The 21,766-nt window shown below is 39.6% G+C and overlaps 1 protein-coding gene across 4 annotated transcripts in view; it reads left to right on the forward strand.

Moving 5' to 3' along the window:
• PLPPR1 (phospholipid phosphatase related 1) overlaps positions 1-21,766 on the forward strand; it is a 216,765-nt gene that overhangs the window by 94,022 nt on the left and 100,977 nt on the right. For 3 of the 4 annotated variants that reach the window (XM_033123630.1, XM_033123628.1, XM_033123627.1), the window contains one exon: positions 18,346-18,453. The exons of the other annotated variant lie outside the window; for it this stretch is intronic. In XM_033123630.1, the coding sequence (XP_032979521.1) occupies positions 18,391-18,453 (63 nt within the window). In that variant the 5' untranslated portion in view covers positions 18,346-18,390. The remainder of the gene's footprint in view (positions 1-18,345; positions 18,454-21,766) is intronic. 4 annotated transcript variants of the gene reach the window in all.

Raw genomic sequence — 21,766 nt, forward strand, 5'->3', positions numbered from 1 at the left:
AGGAAAATATGTTCATGTTCTTTAAGCAGAGGAGCGCATCCAGCTATTGCAGAAATAAGAGTTAAGGACATGTTGCTTTAAAATATTGTACAGTCAGACTGAGGAACAGAGCAACATCCTAGTAAGTTATCAGCTAATTGTCAGGTTCAGGGACATTCTGGATGAATGCTTGACCATGTACCAGTGAAGCCTTTATGTGGCTATATTATTTGTCACTTTCCACTCCTTGGTTTATAAAAGGGATGGCAATTATGTGGCACATATGCTGCTATTCCCCGCTTGCTGAGTCCATGATTGAGGGCTGTATCCTCCTTGTATACTTTACACTGAGATCAAACATGGCCTCAGAACCTTTGCCAACACAAAACTTAAAGCATCATTAAATTTATTCAAGATGGCATGACAACAGCAATCCGCTTGCCACCCCTGGTCTCAGTCATCACTAGAGTTCTTGATTTGATGATATTGCCAAAATAATGATGAGCAGAAATGTGAAATTATGCAAAGAAAATGAGATTTCCTAATTCTCAGAAAACACGCCATGTGCTTGTTTCCCATGCTGTTTGGATAGGGTAACTGACATTTAGTTTAAATATTTACTGATGTCTCCTCTGGGCACTGTTATGACCTGGTGTAAAGAGATGAGTAAACTGTAGGCCCTGACTTCAAAGAGTAAGCCAATTAGTCCACAAATATTTAAGGAAGACTTCCTCTGGCAGACACGGTGCTCGGTACTAGGGTTATAGCAGTGAATAAAACAGGCTCTGACCTTGCCCTCAGGAACCATATAGTCTAGAAGGAAAAATGGGAATTCAAAACATCTATGGTTGCAAGCACATATAGATGGGCACTACTCTTAGCATTTGAGTTTGTCATGGGTGGAGGGGATTGCCATCTAGTAATAGAATAGCCACAGAAGCCAACAAATAGAACTTGGTATGAGACACACTATAAGAGTTGTGTAGAAGTGTTACCAGAGAACGAAAGTGTCCTTGTATCATCTCAGTAAGGCATTCCAGGATGTATGAACAACACCACGCAAACGAAGGCAAGCTGACTGAGGATTTATTAAAAGAAATAAAATGTATTCCTAAAATTTGGAAGTGGGCAGGCCCAGAAGGAGACTGACTGTGCCCCAGAACAAAGAAATTTAGGATTATATTTGAATGAAGGCACAAAATATTCAGGGGTGGGTGGCATCACAGGCGTTCCCAGGGCGGGTCCTTGCTATTGATGACCACCGCTTCCCAGCGGGAGGTGGGGTCTCCTTGTAGGAACTGTCATGGTGACACAGGGAGTAGAGACTTTTCCTGCCTGCAATACTAATAGTGTTATAATCTATTACAATTAGCTCTAGCTGTACTTTTTCTTAAGAATGATCTCATCTTTTCCTTTTTTTGTTTCCCTCACTTCCTTCTTCCTTTCCTCCTCCCTCTCTCCCCATAGCCCTGTTCTTTCTGCCTATGGTAATGGAAGGAACAGAAGTGCAAAACGCGTAATGCTTACTTCAGCTTAAAAAGTTAGGGAAGCTCACATAGGGAACACCTCATCAAGGTTTTAATGAATGAATAGGATGTCAATGGGCAGATAAGGAGAGAAAAAGGTTTTCCAAACAGAGGTCATCGCTGGAGTTCAAAAACAAAGGAGAACCACTGCTTAGTACTTGCAAACAACTATCAGTGATTCTGAATGCCAAGCAATAGCCTTGGAGATAAGAAAGGTCCCCATATGATATATGAAGAAGCTTAAACTTTCTTTTTTATGTACTGATAAGCCTGATGTTGACAAGGTCCCACTTATTACAGAAGGATCATTTGGTGGCAGTATTCAGGGTGGATTGGTAGGTAAAATAAAGCCTGGAAATAAGGAAGCTAACTAGGAGGTTGTGATACCATGTGAGGGAGCTAATAAGGAATAGTATAATGACAAAGTTGAAATGCCAAAATCTAAACATCTAATCCTGTTTACACTTTTTGGCTCCAACTTTACATGATTTTCCTGTGATAATGGAGGAGGAAATGAGAGAATACATTTGAGAACTATTTAGGAGGTAAAATTCCCAGGACTTGTTCATTGCTGGGTCATGATCTCTGAGAGAGAGGACGGGTGATTGAGCACATGGAGTCTTCACTAAGTAAAATGCAGATTATAGGAGAAGTGGGCTAAAAATTGGTGAGTTCGGTCTTAGATGTATGAAATTCAGATGCCCGTAGATTCAGTAAATATGTTCAATGGGGTAGGGGTATATGTGTCTAAATTCGTAAGAGTCACCAATCCTCAAGCTGAGCATTGTGAGGATATTATAATGGTTAAAACCATGATTATAAATTAAATTACCCAGGAGGTGCATGTACGGTAAAAAGAGAATTCTGAGAAGAGAATCCTGGGGAGCATCAATATGTACATTGAAGATTTGCCACAAGAAGGGAATCCAGCAAAGCAGGCTGCAAAGGAATAGTCAGAAATATAAGAGGAAATTCAAGACAGTGATGTCACAAAAGTCAAGGTAAATGAAATTTAAAGAAGGTGGTTTCTGCAATGTAGAGACATCAATTAGGAGCAGAAAAGTGTTAGGTTTGGCATTTAGAAGGTCACTGTTGACATTCGGTGAAAAGAACTTCAACAGAGAGATGGATAAAGGAGCCAGATTACAACTGGTAAAGATGAGAACATTACAGCATGTAGAGCACCCTTTAGATGAAAAGGAAAGGGGAGGAGGAGTTAGGGAACCAGCTAGAAATGGATGCAAGAGGGTTTCTTCATAAAGTGAGAGAAGACTGGATCCTAGGAAGAGGAGGAAGTCAGGGGAGGACAGAGTGACATGGAGATTATAGGACCAGAACCCAAATGAAGGAACTGGCCTTTATCTTAGTTTGGATCACTCTAGAAGCACGATGTGAGACAAGACCGGCAAATACAAGTGTTTTTTGGGGAAGCACAGGAAATACTAGTAGGGGAGTAGTAAAGTGGGACAGGGAAGGAAGTCAGCCAATAAAGTATAATACAAACTCTCAGGTGCAAACTCCCAGCTACACTGGGTGACTGGAGCTCAGCCTTATGGAGAAAGTCTGGAAAACAGTATAAAATGCACACCTCAGAGTTTTCTCACGGTGGGGTGGAGGGAGGGAGGCTGGGACGTTTGTACTCTACCTACCATCAGCCGTTGGTTGAGGGCTGCTTCCAAAGGTTGTTTTGAAATAAGCATGCATTGCTTTGTTACAATAAAAACAATACATTTTGAGAATAAATGTACAGGACCTGGCTTTATTAAGTATTATGGCAATAAATGAATGAACTAAAGATTATTTAATGTCCAATTTTCCCCCTATAGCAGCCTGTGCTATCATGATGTGTGATAAAGTGTTTTAATAGTGTATTTCACATCGCATTGTGATTTCTCTGTTTGCCTCTCTGCCTCCCCTTCAGCCAAAGCTCCTCAAGGCCTGGGATGATGATTATTCATCTTTGTTATTTGGCAGCACATAGGTCAGGAATCTAGTAGGTGAAAAGTATATGCTGAATAACTGAGTAAACAGCACACTGAAGAGTGTTGGAAGATTTCCATTTTAGTTCCAAGGCATGAGGTTGACAATCACACCATCTGTCTTGCTCTAACCTAGGAGTCTCGTCAATGTATTTATATTAAAACAAATGTTGACTTGAAAAAAAGCAGTGGTTCTTAAACCTAGCTGACGCTCAGAAATATCTGGGACCTCCACTCCCAAACAACCACAGACGACTTGGATATAAAGAATCTCTAGCTGTAAATAATATCTTGGCAAAAATCCAGGCCCCACAGGAAGTCCTTGAGAGAAAGTTAAGATAAAAAGGTCACAGGCAAGAGTTTTATTGCCCTGTTACTTTCAGCCAGCCTTACAGGTAGCTGAGCCATCATCCTCTGCTTCAGATAAAATGTCCCCAGGTAAAGAGATATAGATACTGCAGAATTGGGAGTTGGGCCAGTAGTAAAGCTTAAGGGACATGTGCTGAGTACCAAGAGCTTCTCTGACAGCTTGGAAAATGGACTCTTCTGCTGAGTGAAAAGAAGCGTAGGATTGAATGGACTCTCCATTACCTTTCATGTAATAGGTGTGTGTATGCTAAATTTGTTCATATCTTTGTCATACATCCTCAATTTTAAAAGTTAAAAGTATTTCTAAATAGCAATCGATAAGATAAAGACCTCTCCTTTCCCCATCTTACATATGTAATTGATAATCTTGATGATGCCTGACTCCGTTTTCAATAGAAGTAGAAGATCTTATTCGATTTCTCATAACTGATCTTGCAAAAACACCTGAAAATGAAATTTAACTGTGAAAAATCAAATTTGTGTGATTAAATACATAGAAATTAAAAATCAGGTAGTCTAGGTATTTAAGGAATGAAATTAAAGGTGCAAAGCCCACCCATGGAATTCATGTCTTTAAGATAAGTCATAGAATATTTGGGCTGTCTTATTATAGAGAGTTAAATACAGGCATTGATCTCAGTTCATCCTATTTTGAGTTGTCTTGGTGTGAAAGATTTGAAGGGTTGTGTAAGCTGTGGCAATATACGTTTTTTCTGGACTTTCTTCTCTGGAGTTTTGATCAAACTGAAAATGGCTTTTTCCTTCCATAATGATACTAATCACTTTATTTTCCATTTAATGTGTGAATCTGGTTGCTAAATATCAGAAGAAAGAATTAAGATATTTCAAAGTGGTTGCATGTGAAGTTGGGACACGGAGGTGAGGAAAGGTGAAGTGGGAGGCTGCTATTGTGGTCATAAACTTGTAGTTTTATTTGCCCTTCAAAACTCAGCATATATCTTACTTTATATATTTGAAAGTGTCTGTGAAGAAATAATGCTTTGTGGAATAAAAGAGAGGCTAAAAGAGAGACAAGTCAGAGCTGTAGTGCAAAAGAACCAAGACTTCAGGGAGGTGAGGATGATAAAGTGGCCACTTCCACAAACAAGCACAAAGGAATATCATGCAAAACACATTCACAATGGAAAGAAGGCCTTGGTAGGGACTGAGCTGGTTAAAAGGAACAGCCATCATATTCTAAGCCATGTGTGGATAGTATAGCTTTTCATCTCACCTTCCAGACCTGGGACCTTGACAGCGAGACCTTTAAGATTCTAATTTAAGATTCTTCCACAAAGAGGAATTATTTTGTTTATTGTGACATGATGGTACCAGAACAAAATGCAGGTCTTTTTGTACCTAGAAAAATGTGGTGGTATGGATAGCCTTAACTTAGAGGATAAAAAGTTGGAGTGGGGGTGCTAAGTGTAGAAGAAAAGGCCTCCTGGTGATTGGGTTCAAAGAGAGTGGTTTATTCCCCTCAGGTAACTGAACTGGCCTTCCTCTGTAACTGAAGAAGTGGTGTTGTGTCTGAGGACCTGGCTTGAGAACTACTTTTCCTGAATTGCTGTGTGATACTAAACAGGTTGCTTAGCCTTTCTACTCCTTTGTTTCTTTCATAGTTAAATAGGATATAATCTCCACTTCCACGGGTTGTTGTGGGGACTACATGAAAACGTATGTAAAAGGCTGGCTGGCTGATGATATAAAGTGCCGATTTGTGCTTTTTGCTCTTTGTTTTGTGAGCGTTTGGTACTTTTAGTACTCTTTGATCAAAATGAAAGCTTTCACATGAGAAATCCATTTTATCATGGAATTTGAGTCTTCAAACTTTTATCCAAAAATAAGACATAAATTCCATGATGTCATATGCATAACAAATGTGAGAATTTAAAATGTAGCCTTTAAGGCTGTTAAGAAAATTGCTTATTTAATATGGACCAAACCAAGATCAGCAAAAAGCTCAGGTTTCATGGAGAGCATAAAATTGGACAAATTCCTGGATAAAAGGCTTATAATCTAATTAGTCATCAGGATTCCATAAATATTTATGCAAAAATCATAGGACTGGAAAGAATTTCAAGTTAAATGCAAATGTGATTTCTAAAGAGTCTTTAGCTTCCTTGTTCACTCTAACCTCTTATGTGCATTCAAAATGTCATTGAAATACATATTTTTTTAAATTTTAACCACTTTATTGTGACAAGAGTCTATAGCTGAATGGTTGACTGGGTATAAAACATTATTCCCCTTCAGCGATTAACGCTGTCCTTGAAAAAGAATCTCTTTCAATTTCCTTCAAGATCACTTGTGCTTCAGTGAATAACATTAAACCTCTTTGCTTTGGGTCATGTCACTTCATCGGCATGATGTTTTGCCCTTGACCTACAGGAGATACACGTAGGTGGTTCCTAGCTGAAGTGCACCGTCAGCTGAATAGAAGTATGACTTTCTGATCATCAGAGAGGCTCATAAATGGCGCAAGCTATATGAGTATTTTCCTTCACTGCCGACGTTCAAATACAGGCTCAGCGCATGGTAGTCAGCATGTTACCCCAGTTACTCCAAGATCTTCTGACTCTCGGAAACCAAAGAGAAGAAGTCAGACATGCCTTAAATTGAAGAAAGTATTGGGTTTTTGGATGTCTCTCCACAAACTTGCAAATAAGCAGGGCTGTCTACTGATTTCAAGCCAGAGAATAGTAGGAACTCATTAGGTTTCATTCCATATTTCACTGTGTGTCTCCATGTACCTTGAAGACCACGTCAGTAAACTGGGTTGGTATCTTTGTACTAAGGCTTACTTCTTGTGTGACCTTGGACAAGTTATGTAACCGTTCTGAACTTCAGTGTCCTTATATGTAAAATGAGGATGTTAATCATAGTTCCTGCCTTATAAGATTGTTGTGGGGAGTCTTAAGGCAATGCTGGACAGCTTAGCGTAGCCTAACACGCGGGAGGCATTCAAAATATAAGTGATGTATTAAAAGGAGGAGAAGAGAGTGTCTTGTAAGGGGATTTCCCCCAAACTCCAAGACTTTTTGTCTCCCTGGAAAGTTAGTACCTTCTTTCAAACTGTGGGAAAGTCCTTTTCTGAAATTCTAAACATAGGATGATTAATGTGATAGCTTCCTACCCTGAGATTCCATTATTTTGGGTATTTGAGTCATACTATTCATTTAGAGTAAATATTTCACTATTACCCCCAAATATCAATAGCCTGGCTATCCTGGGTAAGCATTATGTAGATAAGGAACTAACATGGTAGAGTGGAAACTCAGTGGACTTTGGAGCCCAGGGGACCTAGTTTATGTTCTAGCTTCAGTACTTGTCAGCCTGGTAACCACCTGAGGCAAGTTACTTAACTTGAACCTCAGTACCCACAACTGAAGAATGAGGATAAAAGAATATCCAGAACATCTGGAATGAAGATGTAATGAGTTAGCGTATGTTATATCCTGTGGTACTGGGTCTCCAGTCAGAAACAATCTTTCTGTTGGCTGCTATTTTCACTTTTCAGCCAGGTATGTCTACGTGATTAAACACAGCCTGACAGTGTTTTATCTCCATCCCAAAAGCAGGAAGATCATCTGCCTTGCCTTTGTCCTAACACAAAATTGATGTAAAATTTTTGGACTGCACTCAGACTGTGTTATTATAAAGTCCTTAAATAAAATGCTTTGGTTAGAAACAATTTTGGCTCATCCACAAATCAGTGACAATGGTGCCTGGCTTCCCAAGGGCAAAGCAAATGATTTTGTGACCGGCTTTATTTACTTAGGGAAGAACTTGTGAATTTTATGCCAACAGCCTCTGTACACGTTTCCGCAGCTGTCTCCCCTTTTTCAGAGCTATTGTGGCAAAGTCCTCTAGCATGAAGTGCTAACCTTGGGGGAATTAGATTTATTAGTTTATTATTAAGTTTGGGAGCTTCTAGCCTCAACCTTAACCACTGCCTTTAATTTTCATGTTTTGGGGTGGCTTCTAAAATCTCCAGGGCTTGACCTCTCACGTTCCCAGCATTGACCCATCACTGAGCTCTACACGCTGTTTTTATTTTGGGGTTGCCCAGATGGCTTTGCTCTGTGTTGTGGAGAATGTGGTTAATTAAGAGCTTCAGGCAGAACCCAGAAGTGCTTTTTAATTTTTCGTGCGTTTGGTTCATTGCTCCCCTTATCTCGTTATCCACATTTCTCCTCCAATCTCAAGCATGAGTTTGCCCCTTATAAAGCCTTGCTGGATGAAATGTGGTCTGCATACTGCTGTCCGCTTGATAGCCTTATGGGTTCTCTAGGAGGAAAAAAAAATGAAGTTAACTCATACTCGAATCTGAAGCTTTTCTGAAAATTGATGTCAACAAATTAGGTGCCCTGGGAATTAGCCAAAGCTCAACAATTAATAATCTTTTTACCAGAGTGAAGAAGGAGAATGTTTAATAAGTATTGCTAATGTTCTCCAAACACAGTCCCTTCTTGTTAAGTGGAACAGTAGTGTTTCCCTAATTGTGGTGTCTGGACACTGAAGGGAAAGGTAGAAAACTGAACTGAAAGTGCTGAGTGTAAAGGGCTTTCATTCTACAAATGTTTACAGAACACCTGGGATATGCTAAACACTACACACATTGTGTGATTTACCCCTTATAATAATTACCCCCATAAACCACAACAATACAAAGGAAAGGAACGCAGCGAAGTTTCAGGGACTTAACCTAATTTACTTACTTGGTTCCAGTGGTGACCTGGGTCCAGATCCACACCCGTCAGGCTCTAAAACCAGTGCTCAAGTCCATGGAACTAGGGCTTTGTCGTCGAGATGCAGTTACCTTTACTCCCGTGATAAGGTTTACGGCTAAGCCAGGGAGGAAATCCTGCCATTCTGGAAGCATTGTGACATTAGGCTGCTGCGCAGGTTGTTGGTGAACCTGACCAGGTTTCACTGTGTAGGTTACAAGCTAGCAAAGTACAGAGAGACAGGAGGACATGTTGGTGAGAACACTGCAACAGTGTTAAGTTCTTCCCCAAGTTTGTTTATAGACAGCAGCATGGTCAGTCAGCAAACATGAGCCTTCTGGGGGCCGGGGGTGTGATTTACATTCTTAACCAATTGTAGGTTGGGCTACAAAACAAAGCATTGGAATTATTTTTACCATCCTATGAAGTGTGGAGTTTCAGTGAGATACAAAAGAGAATGAGGAGCCTCCTAAATACAGTCATTGAATGTATCTTGGTCCACGACTCCTGCAAGTTCTTTTAAATTTAGAAAAAACTCAAGGCTTGTGTCAGGGAATCACAATCCCTGGATGCTTGCTGGACTCTAAAAAGAACCACTAACCAGTGAACATTAGACAGAAACCCGATGACCAGGGATGTAGGTTAAGCCCTTTCCTTTTTCATTTTTCGGAAGAAGTGGATGTAGTGACTAAGTACACAGACTTTGAGGTCAGACACCTAGATTATAAAATCCGATTCCGACACTTACCAACTATTGTGATCCTGGGTGCTCTGCTTAAACTCTCTGTTAACTGTTTCCGCTTCAAAATGAAGTTCATAACTGGATCTATTTCATAGGGTTATTCTGAGTATTAAATGAGTTAGTAAATGTTATATGAATCTTGCTATTGCATTCAGCCCTTTGATCCTGGTCTTTTGACACCTTTATAAGTGTTTCCACAAAAAAAGAAAAAGGAAGGAAAACACAAAGGACTTAGTGTTTTGGTTTTTCATTTTTTTTTTTTTTTTTTTTTTTAGTAATTTTAGCAACAGGACAGGTGAAACTTTGATCCAAAATTGGGTTGCTCATCGTTTGATTTCATGCATTTTCATTCTAATGTAAATTTTTATGGATTGACTCTGCTTTCATCACAGGGTCTTTTGAAGATATGACAATTTTAATACGGCCAGTATTTGCTGACTGCCGGCGGGGCCTTATTGCAGAGGTGGTTACGTGAGAGGAAGAGGGTGTTGGAGCAACGGCAAACTTTTAATCACCTCTTCCACAGCTCTCCTTGGAACAACCATAAGTGTTTACCAACGTTGCCATTTAGCTGTGAGACACTCAAAGGCTTCTAAATCAGATCACTTTTATAGTTTACAATCCAGAAGGAGAGAGAACCCACGCACCCACCGAAAGTTAACCTAGAATGTAGGTGTGTTTGATTGAAAAATAAAGAACACAATATGGAAATCATGGCCTGGAAAGGGGCTACGAGATTGCCTTACCCCCTCCTGTCACTGATGTCCTAATGTCACCTGTAATTAATCACCACCGCAATGGCTCAGATAGTACACTGCGTGGCATATTGGCAGAGCAAAACACGATGGTTGTGACTGGTGGACTGAAGTAAGAAGGCTTCCTGGTGGAGGCAGAAACTGAAATGTGACTTGAAAAATATGTGGAAATTGGAAAGGCAGCAAGAATATCAGGAAAGGAATTCATATGTATTTAGGGGCCCCGACTTATTAGGGGAATACATTTACAATGAGGTGTTTTTTGATTCTTTGGTTTTCTTTAAGCATGGTGTTTTAAAAGGTATTATAGTATCAGGAAGTGATTCTTGAGAATCGTCTGTTCTACGCTGTGCCTGATTCTGGGCCAGATGAAGCTGAGAGGACACAATTATTGAGATTCAGGAGAAAAGGCTGAAGAGGAGTCGGCAGGTGATTTCGTAGAATAAACAGAAAGCTGTTGCTCACCTGGTCGTCACTCCTGGAGACAGCACAGGAACAATGTGTTTTAGTTGGAGGAATTTAAATAAGAAGAGGCATTTTCACGTTCCCATCACCCCCACTTTAATCAGTTACTAAATCCTATTTGCTCTTGTAACATTTTCTTGAATTCACTCACTCTGTCTCTATTGCACTCTCCTTAAGTCAAGCCACCTTCTCCTCTTATCTAGGTGATCACAGGGGCCTTCAGGTGCCCACCTCACCATATTCATTCTTGTCCCACTGTCCCTAACCACTCTCTGTATCCTGAACAAGCTTTAGCAAAAGCAAATCAGGGCATGACAGTTTTCTTCCTTAAAACCTTTCAATAGTTTACTAGTACCTGTATTCTTAGAACTAAATCCAGACGTTTTAACCTGGCCTACCTGGCCTATCTGGGCCCTCTCGTCTAGCTTTATCACGTCCCCCTGCTTGTGCTGTTCATGTTGCGGCCATGTGGCCATGCTGTCTCTCCTTTCAGGAACTTCCCAAATATATTTCACACCCACCCTCTTAACTCCTGTGCACCCAAAGATCACTGCTTCAGGGGATACTTTCCTGGCTCCCTAGACCGTTTATAGGTTAACCCCATTACCTGTCTCAGAGAGACATTGTTTTTTTCTCTCACTTTTAATTATTTGTTTAATGTTATCTTTCCAAGATACACTCGTGGTATAATTGGTGAACAAAATAGGCAAGGAGTTGCGAAACTTACATTCTGACAGCTGGAGAATGATAATATACTAAGCAACATAGTATGTTAAACAACCAGTGGTAGAGGTAACAGAGAAAGTAGACATAGGGTAAGAAGGATCAGAAATGCTAGATGAGGGACGCAGGTTGCAACATTGAAAAGAATGGTCGGCATATCTCCAAACTATATGCTAATAAACTCAAGTAGTATATGTGAAAGGTAAAGCTATAACCTTGTATAAAGCCTGGCATGGAATAGTAAGCCCTCAGTACATATTGATCAAAGAGACGAGTGGGCCCTTTTGTCATTATTATTGTACTCATTCAAAATTCCCAGGCTGCTTCAGTCATAGAATATATGCAGTCCTCCCTGATTGCACAGAGGGCCAGCCACTGAGACTCTGCCAGTGTTGCCTGAGTCCTTCTCTAACGGTGAAAGGGAATTTCTCTCACTTCTTTTTCCTGTCTCCTGTGAGACCCCAACAGGGCCCAACAGAGCTAATTAATTAACCTGTCATGAGGGCACAGGGACTTCCCGGCAGTGATTTCTGAGGGCACCCAACGACTAAGGATCTAATGACAAAAGCAAAATAACTCTATTCCAGAGAGTTGACATGAGGATAGATTTGCTATCTCAACTCATGATCTCGGTCTGCCTATCTATCTATCTATCTATCTATCTATCTATCTATCTATCTATCTATCTATCTATCTATCTCTTTTCCTATCGTCTCTTCTGAAAAACAAACCACTTGGCTTCTGGGCAGCTTAGCTTTAAATTGGAAAATGCAGCCTTGCTTGGCAGAACAGCAGTATCATATCCTCCCTGCTGCTCAGAACAGCTTGTGACATATATCCCTGCAGGCAAGACCATAAAGGGCTGTCTAATATCCTGGAACCACCACCCCCTAAAGGACTTCCCTGTACCTTTTCTCTAGATTTTTACTCTCTAGGAGCATTTCCTCTCTTCTCCAGCCAATTTCTCACCCTGGATTGATCTTTTGCTTTTTCTCTCTCCACTTAATTAGTGATTCCATCCCTTGAATCATTAGAACGACTGTGGCCCTGGTGACGAGGACCAGAAGAGAATTCAAAGGGAAATGTAGAGGAACCAATGACTGGGAAGTCTTAAAAAGAACTCTGGTCCCTCTCACCTCAATAAGATAAATTCCCCTCCTAGGCCACTTCAGAGAGGCCCAGACTCAAACAGAGGCTCCTATTTACCTCTCCTCCTTGCTTGTCTCAAAAATACAAAATCTGGATTGAAGCCAGCTCCTACGTGGTTCTGATTACTTCTCACGTAAATGATAGTGGTCCCTACAAAGTCTCCCTAAGCCCGTAGTCACCTACCACCACCCGTCAGACATTCTGTAAGCCAAAGGAAATGAAGAGAGTTCTTCACCTTTACTCTCCTCTGTCCTACAACACAGGTTATGACAACATCATTGTGAAGTTTGTTGTTGATATCTGCAATCACTTGTGAAATTTGCACACCAGAGCCAGATGCAAGAGAACACAAATACGGATGTTTAAGAATCACATTCACTACTCTTCAACTGAGAGCAATCACAGCATATTCTCTGCCTGTTTTCTCCCCAGACTTTAAGCTGGGCCCAACTTTTCCTGGAACTTACCTGATGTCTATGCCCTTCTGGGGTGCATATGTATGTGTGGGTCCCTGTGCCCCTGTCTCTGTGTCCTCGTGTGTTCTTGCTCCAGTGCTTCAAGGCTGCAGTTTAACTGAGCATCAAAACTTCATTTCCTTCCAGCCTTTGGTTTTATTGAAGGAAACATTAACTGCTTTATAATTAAGTAAAGCTCTTTGTGCCACGCTACTTTTTCCAGCTGTTTTCTCCCCCTTGGTGGAAAATCAGGGGTATACCATGTCAACAATTTTAAAAGAAAATAGGGCAACGCCCTGCTTGGGTGGACACTGTGTTTTCCTATTAGCAGTTCTCCTGGTAGTGGCCCATAAGAGGTCCAGGGTACCCCTTCCCACCAGCTGTTCAGTCAGCAGCATGTCCTCTGCTTCTTTCCAACTGCTTCAGGTCACGTGCTGAGCTTGGAGTCAGCCGCATCCTTGTGGTCCTCAGTATATTTGATTAAGGCTCATACCTTTTAAAGCAGCGATCAAAGTGATTTTTTTTTCCTTAACCATAAAGAAGACCCAGAGGTAGAATTCAGTGAAATAGTTTCATTTTTACATTTTGAAATCGGCTCCGGTTTACATTTTGATTACTAGGCCTTCCAAACACTTTCTGTTTCATTGTTCTTTGGGTCCAAGGTATAGTGGGTCTTAGCTCGTGGCAGCAAGCAGAACGGACTGACTCAACACCTACATAGGACCCTATTGTTGAGTTCATGCAAAATCTAGGCAGACTGAACCAAGAGCTAGATTCGGACTGGGTCAGGATATAAGGAACTGACTCAGGGCAATTGTGAAATCAAACGATGGAGCTGAGCAACTTAGGCACATTGTTACTGTCAACAATTGTGTACCTACTATGTGATGGGCACTATGCAAGGTGCTAGTGTTACAGTGCCAAGCAAGACAAACATGGCCCTGGCCACATGGAGCAAAGCTGACTGGCAGTCTAGAAAAGGAACAGATATGAAACAATTTTATGATAAATGCTATGAAGGAGGATGGTGAAAGTATGATAGAGAGATCTGAACCAATCAGGGCAGTTAAGGAAACTGTGCCATTGAAAATGCTGTTTAACTGTAGATCTGGAGGACAGACAGACATTTGCTAGGCAAACATGGAAGAGAGAAGAGTGGTCTATGAGGCAATATGTTAGAGGGCCTAGAGGTGAGAAAGAGCTTGGCATGTTGCAGAAACTGAGCGGCTGGAGTATAGAAAGGCTGGGGGTCGGCATGGGGTGGAGATTGTTGCAAAATGGAACTGGAGAGGTTTAACAGAGTCGAAAGTCATTACAAGCTCAGCCATTAGCCAGGTGACCTTCTGCCTCAGTTCTGAGAGGCCCAGCAGCAGGGACCCTAGATGTCAAGTAATAACTTTGGTGGCAGGAAGCAATGGCTCTCTTGCAGACTGTCCATTCAAGCTTAGGGCTGAAGTATGAGCCAGACATACTTGTAAGTTCAAAAGATTCCCATAGGTAAATGGGAGAGCTGAATCGTAGTCACTGAGTGAGGCCCAGACAGGAAAGCAGGGCTGGAGAGAGACTGAGGTGCTAGAAGAGTTATTCATCAGAATTAACTCTAGGGACAAAGCTACTGACTCGTCATCAGGACCCAGGCTAGTATAATATGGGAGTCCTGAGGGAACCAGGAATAATCTCTGGGTCTACAAAGCCACTCAAGAACAATGTGGGGGCCCGGGTATCCTCACAGAGTCTCTGAATCCTGTGCATTTTATAAAGATTTGACTCGATTCTGGATTTCCTTGGATTGTGAGTCTTGTGTGCTTTGCATCTCTCAGCCTTAGCCTGGGCTGGTTTAAGGGCTGGACCATGGATCTAGCTGTGAGACACTGTGTAGGGGAGATACATGGGAGAAAAAAGTGGCTGCTAATGCCACCCCCCTATTATATATGGGTCCTCACACTGTCATTCTGTATAAGATTTGAAAAGCATCTCTAAAATAACATATTTCTCTTAAAAGCCTCAGTCGCGCCTTCTTAAATCCCACACCATCTTGTGAGGAAATCTATTTTGCACGCGTCTACAATCCCATTTAATTTGTTCCTATCTCTTATAGTCGTTGTTGCTTTAAAAAAAAAAAAAAAAAGGTTTCCAGCTTTGGGAAATTAAATGCAAATTGTGATACTGGTTAGAGATCATGTACTGAATAGAAATGATCCAGAACAGTGAGGGGTAGCTCAGCTCCAACAAGGAAGTTAAAGCCCATTTAACATGTGTTAAAGATGAGCTGGATTTGGGGATTATGGCTAACACATAAAATATTGTTTCTAAGATATTTTATTTTACTTAAAAAAATGTAACTCTCACAACTCATTTTTTCTTACCTTTTAATTTTCCCTTTTATACTGCAACCCCCACTTTCCTCCAATTAAGACTTGGATCATATAGAAATAAGCCCTCTCTTTCCCCTTTTTAGACATCATCTCATGTCCATCTTACACCAACCTAATTCTGAGGAACTTCTAGAAAGTTTCACCACTTTGAATGTTGTAAAATGCATGTCAGAGATGCCTTTGACAAAACCTGAGTCATGGATTGTGATGTCACATCCTTGCTTCCCGGGTTCCCTACACCAGGGAAAAGCACACTGCTCACAGGCCCAGAATCTCAATTAATAGTCAGTATTTTGTATTAGACAAATTAAAGGGGGAAAAAACAATATAAGGAACTTTTCAGTGCCATGGGTTGTTGGATGGGGAATATTTTCATACCAGAGTTATTAATGAACCCAAGTGAAATCCTTTATCTCTACTTAGTAACTTAGGAGACTTTTCATGGTTGTGGGGAACAGAAAGTACTCTTGGCCCTGTGTGAGCCCTGCCAAGTATTCACTCTAATCCTTTTGGATGGCGTCTCCCTGGTCGTTTCCTCCCATGCTCGGCAGTACTTTGCTGAACAGTCCAGGGGGAGCCTCTGCACGGCAACCCAGCTGTCTGTGCAGCATTCTCCTCTCTGGGGCTCTGTCTCAAGACCTCCAGTTTTTTAGGCCTCCTTACATTCCCAGCTCTAGCTGCTCGACTCAGGGAGACCACCAGCCAATTTTCTGGGCTCCCCCTATCAGTGTGTGGCCTGGAGTCTCTCTCCAGGCAGTAAACGAAGGCAATCGTAGGGCTTACTTCTTTTGGTTCCCATCTTTCAAGGATCACTGCTCTTTATTGCCTCACGTCCTGTGTCTTAAACACCGTGGTCTCAGTTATTTTGTCTGCATGTTTTAGTCATGTCAGGCATGAAAGCCAGTCAGGTATTTTGTCTTGGCTGAAAGCAAAAATCCCTCCAGGGCTGTTTTTAAGTTTAAGATCATTTTTGACACTCATTTTTTGAGGGCCCACTTCATATGATGATAAACACATAGATCGTAATCTGACAGTCAATTTTTATTTTGTGGCAAAATGAAAATTTAAAAACTTTCCTCTTGAAGTTATTTTTCTGAGTCACTAATTTAAAATTTATACTCATTATAGTTTCTCTGCAAAGGGATTTTTAGAATTTAGAAAAATGTACTTACAAATCATTTTTAAATGAATTAAATTGTTATGAACACTAAATTATTAATTAGTGAAGTTGTGAGAATTGTACATTTCTAGGCATATATTCACATATTTATTCATTTGGTTTTGCATAATTTGGGTGCCTTTTTGTTCCCTTCTTATATTTTCATGGGCTCTTAAATAGCTCACAGGCCCTAGGAATTGGGCCTACATAATACCTAATGGATAAAACAGCCCTGCTTTCCTTTGGAATTTAGAGTGGTAATAACTACCACTTGCAGGAGCTTTACTATCATCACCCCAGTCGTGGTCTCTGAGCATGAGATGCCCTTCATTTCCCCAAATGTCAGTGAGGCCCTTCAGTAACTTCCCGATTTTTCCAATCAAGAAAAGGAATACTTAATATTCCTTTGGCAAAATTTTATCCCAGGTAAAGCAAGTTCTTCACCATCTCAAAATTTCTCATGTCCTAGGGGCTCTGTTTTCTCTCCTCCCGAATTAGGAGTTCTCCCTGAGGGCCCATCTCCACGCCCTATTCCTCTTCCCCCTTAAAGTGGATAACTGGCAATGTCTGGGGACATTTTTAGTTACCACAGCACAGGGAAGGGGGGTTGTTGCTATCGGCATCTCCTGGGTAGATGTAACTAAACATTCAACAATGTTGAGTATAACCCTGTGATTGGTGTGGATGTAACATCACACATAATGTTAAATTTGATCAGAGAAAGTTTTAATCAACACGTGAGAAGGTGGTATCTCCAAAAGGAAAGGAAATGTACTTGGGATAAGATAAGGAAGGCCTTAAAGATATAATTCAGTTTAAAATATTAACATTAATTCATGACCTTTAAGAAAAGCGCAGTTGGCTATTCATATGTCTTAGTCATCCTGTGTCACTCTTCATAGCATGGTCCATAAGAACAACTGGGAAGGAAGACACAGAAAAAGAACAAACGAAAAAGAATAACCATTCAGGGCAGATACCTGAAACATATTAAGTATTTCTTTGGATAGAGAATAAAAGGTGGAATGGAAAATTCTTTCTATGTGGCCTTGGAAGTTCAGTAGAAGTCTAAAATCTCTGTGTTTTTTTTTTTTCTTGGTTGTTTGTTTTTAAAGATGAACCCAAATGAACTGATCTCCTAATGAAATATTTTCAGTTCAAAATAGACAAAGATGTTGTAACAAATAGTTAAAAAAAATAAATCTGTTGCCCAGCTTTCTTATAAGTTAAGAGAATGTGTTATGGCACCAGTGTTCTCTCTCTCTCTCTCTCTCTCTCTCTTTCTCTCTCTCTCTCTCTCTCTCTCTCTCTCTCTCTCTCTCTCTCTCTCTCTCTCTCTCTCTCTCGCACATGCACACACATGCACACGCACACAGGGCTGAAGGAACCCAGGGAGAGATCAGTGATGTATTAATCCAAAGTAGTTAATAGCTGTGTAGTTACGGGAACCCAGGGCAAAGAGTGGTCACGCGGAAAGAAGACAGGGATGAGTGCCTCAGTACTCGATGTCAGCTCCAAAAAGAGAAGCAAGGGCAGAAACAAACAATTCCCTAAGTTGTAAACCGGGAGGATTGGGCACAGAAAGAGGAGATCCATGCAGTACGGACAATAACAAATATTCTGTAGCACAAACTGTGTTTCATGGCGTGCGGGCATTCGGCTGGGTTACTGTGCAGTACTGGGTAGTTAGAATTCTGTTGACTATAGCTAGGTGCACAAAGCCTCCCAATCTGGTCAATTTTGACTGTAAGACTGTTCATGGCTAGTATGTATTATTTTCTTTTCCCTGGAATGGTTATTCGTTTGTCTTGACTATGCTGTAGAGCACTATTTTGCATTGTTTGGATACAGGCTATAGGGTAGCTGATATTTTTACGTAAATACCCAAGGGACTGCTAAACATACGGTTCTTACACCATGCTACCTATTTCTGTTTCAGCCTGGACAATTTTAGACGGTGCAGCCTTGCTACATGGTGTAAGAAATGGCTGTAGGAAACAACACTCAGCGAAGTTATTCCATCATCCCGTGTTTTATATTTGTTGAGGTATGTGTGTGTTTTTTTTAACCTTTATGGACAAATTGAAATAATAGTAGCAGTTTTTATGTTGAAAACTTGGGTTATTTTGTAAAATTATTTAATCTTATAATTGATCATTAAATTTTGATAGCACAAATATGATAAAGAATTAATAAATTATACAAAGTGTTTCTTGAATAGGAAGCCATAGAACAAGAAGGTTTATAAACTTCATCTATGGGGTACAAAAGAATTGTGTTTTATTATATTTATTTTATTTTCAGTGGTGACTTCAGTATATTGTCAATTATGAGGGCAGGATTTTAATTAAGTTGGTTTTTTACAAATCAATATCATTGTGCAAGAATTCAATAAACCAGGCAGTTTACAGATGATGATAGTTAATGGTCTTTTGCCGTGGAGTTGACGATCTCCAGTGGGTATTTTTCTTCAGTGTGGTATTGAGAGCTTGTATAATGTGCAGTTTCTTTTGGTCATGAATGATTTTATTGAGTTGCTCCAAGTTTGTACCAGCAAACAGTTTCTCCAGCATCTTTTTGTTTAAACTTCATGCACCTTCCCCATTGTACCTCCCTCTCTATTTTTGCTATAGAAGAGACAAAAACATGGGAATTTTTAGAAATTTTGAATCCTATGATGCAAAAAAAAAAAAAAACACAAAACAAAAAAAAACATCTAGGTTATCTCAAAATCAGATTTTGATTTGCCAGAGATGATATTATTTCTGCCTTCTCAAGAGATAGGGCATCTAATGTGTTGTTTTTTTAACCTAAAGGTCAGGTTTAAAATACGGTAACATAAAGAGCTGAAAAGCGAGTTCCTGAGTTTCCTTTCTGGGTAACTGCCTGAGTAGCTTCTACATCCCAAGCGTCAGCTGTAGCATGTTCTAGGGTGTGGGATCATTTTAGCTGAGTGTAATAGGAACATGGATGTTGACCCATTTAATTACCCATGTGAAAACAGACACTTGGGTTAACCACTACTTACATTAGCAGAAGGTACTTGCAGTACGTATATTGTTTAAATACATCCTATGAATCAATGCAACAAGTATTTTTATCTTCTACCTCTGAAATAACTTTAGCTGTCTCTGTAGTCAGTTGGATCATTTTGAGCATTCTGATTTTGGGCCAAATATACATGTGTTTGACTGATCTTGAATCTCATCTTATAGACATCCCTTGGTAGTTTATATGAACAAATTTACTTTCTGGTGATATTTGTGAACCTGTTCGTATTGCAGAATCAGGTGGAAATAGAAGATTAGGTTGGGACAGAAGTTTTCCTATATGTCAAGATACACATAGACTCAAGCTAAGCTAAATCTCTGAAAGGTCAATGAAGAACTCATCTCTGACCATAAACATATTCTTAATACTCTTCCTTTAACTTGCTATACAAGGCCAAGAGTAACTCCATTCAGACAATAACTATGCATTATGTATATTGTGGGTTCTCATTATTATTGTTCATATTGAAATTGTAATGAAGAAAAAGGAGTCCTTTCTCCTGCTGTTCATGAGGAAAAGGGTAAAAGGCTATAGCATTGCTTTTCAGTGTTAAAACTCTCTTTTGTTTTAAGTAAAATAGAACTTGAAAGTGAGCTAGGGGAAATTGGGGAATGAGTCACCATCTTTATCCTACCAGCAGCAATGTTATTTTACATTTTCTTAAAAATCAAACAGGAACCAAACCTCAAAGTAAAAGGTTTAATTTATTGCTGGAAGGTGTATCTCTGAAGATTTTCAGCTCGCTAATGTGTGAATGATGAGCTTGACTGGTAGAGCAGGCAACGAGGGACATAAATCAGTCGTTCTGTGCCTTAACCTGATACAAACATCAATGTAAGTCTAAAAACCTGGGAGAGGAAGGAGAGTTTATTCTTTTTCTTGCTGTATTGTCATTCTTGTTTTGCATGGAAATGTAAGATATATCCATTATTCAGGAACAAGTAGGATAAAGAAAAAAAGGAAGTGAAATTAAGTAGAAATTGAGAAGGGTGAAGGTGAATCTCAAAGTGGCTGTCATGAGTCTCATGTATTTCATTCATCAAACACTTATCTGCATTATTCCAGGCATTCTGATATAGTAGAGATATCAGGAAATGGTCAAAAATGAATTGGTTAAAATATCAATTTGATCAATGAATATCTTTTCATATTGTTTTTTAATTATGAAAGAATTCAAGCAGAAAATAATACAACAGACATTCCTATACTCACCATCAAGATCAAATGTTAAAATTTTGCCATATGTTCTTCAAATGTTTTTTATTTTTCTATTCTGTCTCCTAGATTAGATTACTTAAGCTGTTTTAACCCCCCTTTATGTTGTAAATTATAGGTTCTATTTCTATTCTTTAAAAGTTTACTCTTAAATTTTAACCTCAATTTTTTAAGTTCATATATTTAATCATTAGCTCTGTGCTTCTCTTAAACAATCAATAATGTCTGTAGGTCACTTTGAGATCTTGGATGTCATTCTTGATTTTTATGTATTACTTAAAATTTTCACTTAATTTTTTCAGTCATAGCTTCTTTGAATTTATGCATATATTTATCAGTTTTTTCACTCACCATTGCTCCTTTTATTCTTCCTTCAAGGTTTAATTTTCTCATGAAATTTATCCTTTAGTAGTTTTTTCAGCAAGGGCCTAGTAAATCGTAAACATTCTTAATATTTATCTGAAGTTGTCTTTATATTACAGTTAGTCTGCAATGGTGATCTAGCTTGGCACTGAATTCCAGATTGAAGAGTTTGTTTTCCACCCTCAGAATTACCGCAGTGTTATTCCTTTCCCCTTCCTACTCCCCCCAGACTTTATTGCTGCTGTGAAAACTCTTCTCTCTTATTATTGTTCTTAATAGGTAATATACTTTTTCACTCCCTTTTACATTTTCCTTTTTTCCTTTGGTGCCCTGCAGTTACAGGATAACATGTCTAAATATGAATCTATACTGGCTAGGCCTTGTTTAGAATATTGAATATGAAAAGTCATGTTTGCACCAATTCTATAAAATGCTCAACCAACACCTCTGCAGATATTCTTTCATTCTGTCTATTCTCTTTTTCCTGCAACATCTATTTGATATGTTGGATCTTCTCAAACTTTCTATATTCAATATCTTTTAACCCACTTTTTTTTATGTCTAGAAGTTCTATGCACATTTTTTTAAATCTGCCTGTTTTTTATAGTGTTTTTATGCTCACAGTTTTTCTTTCACGTTCTTTCAGATTATTCTGTTACCTGAAATTGTTGATATTCTAATCCTCCTGAATGTTGTTTCGGCTGTCTCTAGCTCATGGGGGATTATTTCCT

This window comes from Rhinolophus ferrumequinum, chromosome 12 (genome assembly GCF_004115265.2).
Source record: "Rhinolophus ferrumequinum isolate MPI-CBG mRhiFer1 chromosome 12, mRhiFer1_v1.p, whole genome shotgun sequence".
NCBI classification, from domain to species: domain Eukaryota; kingdom Metazoa; phylum Chordata; class Mammalia; order Chiroptera; family Rhinolophidae; genus Rhinolophus; species Rhinolophus ferrumequinum.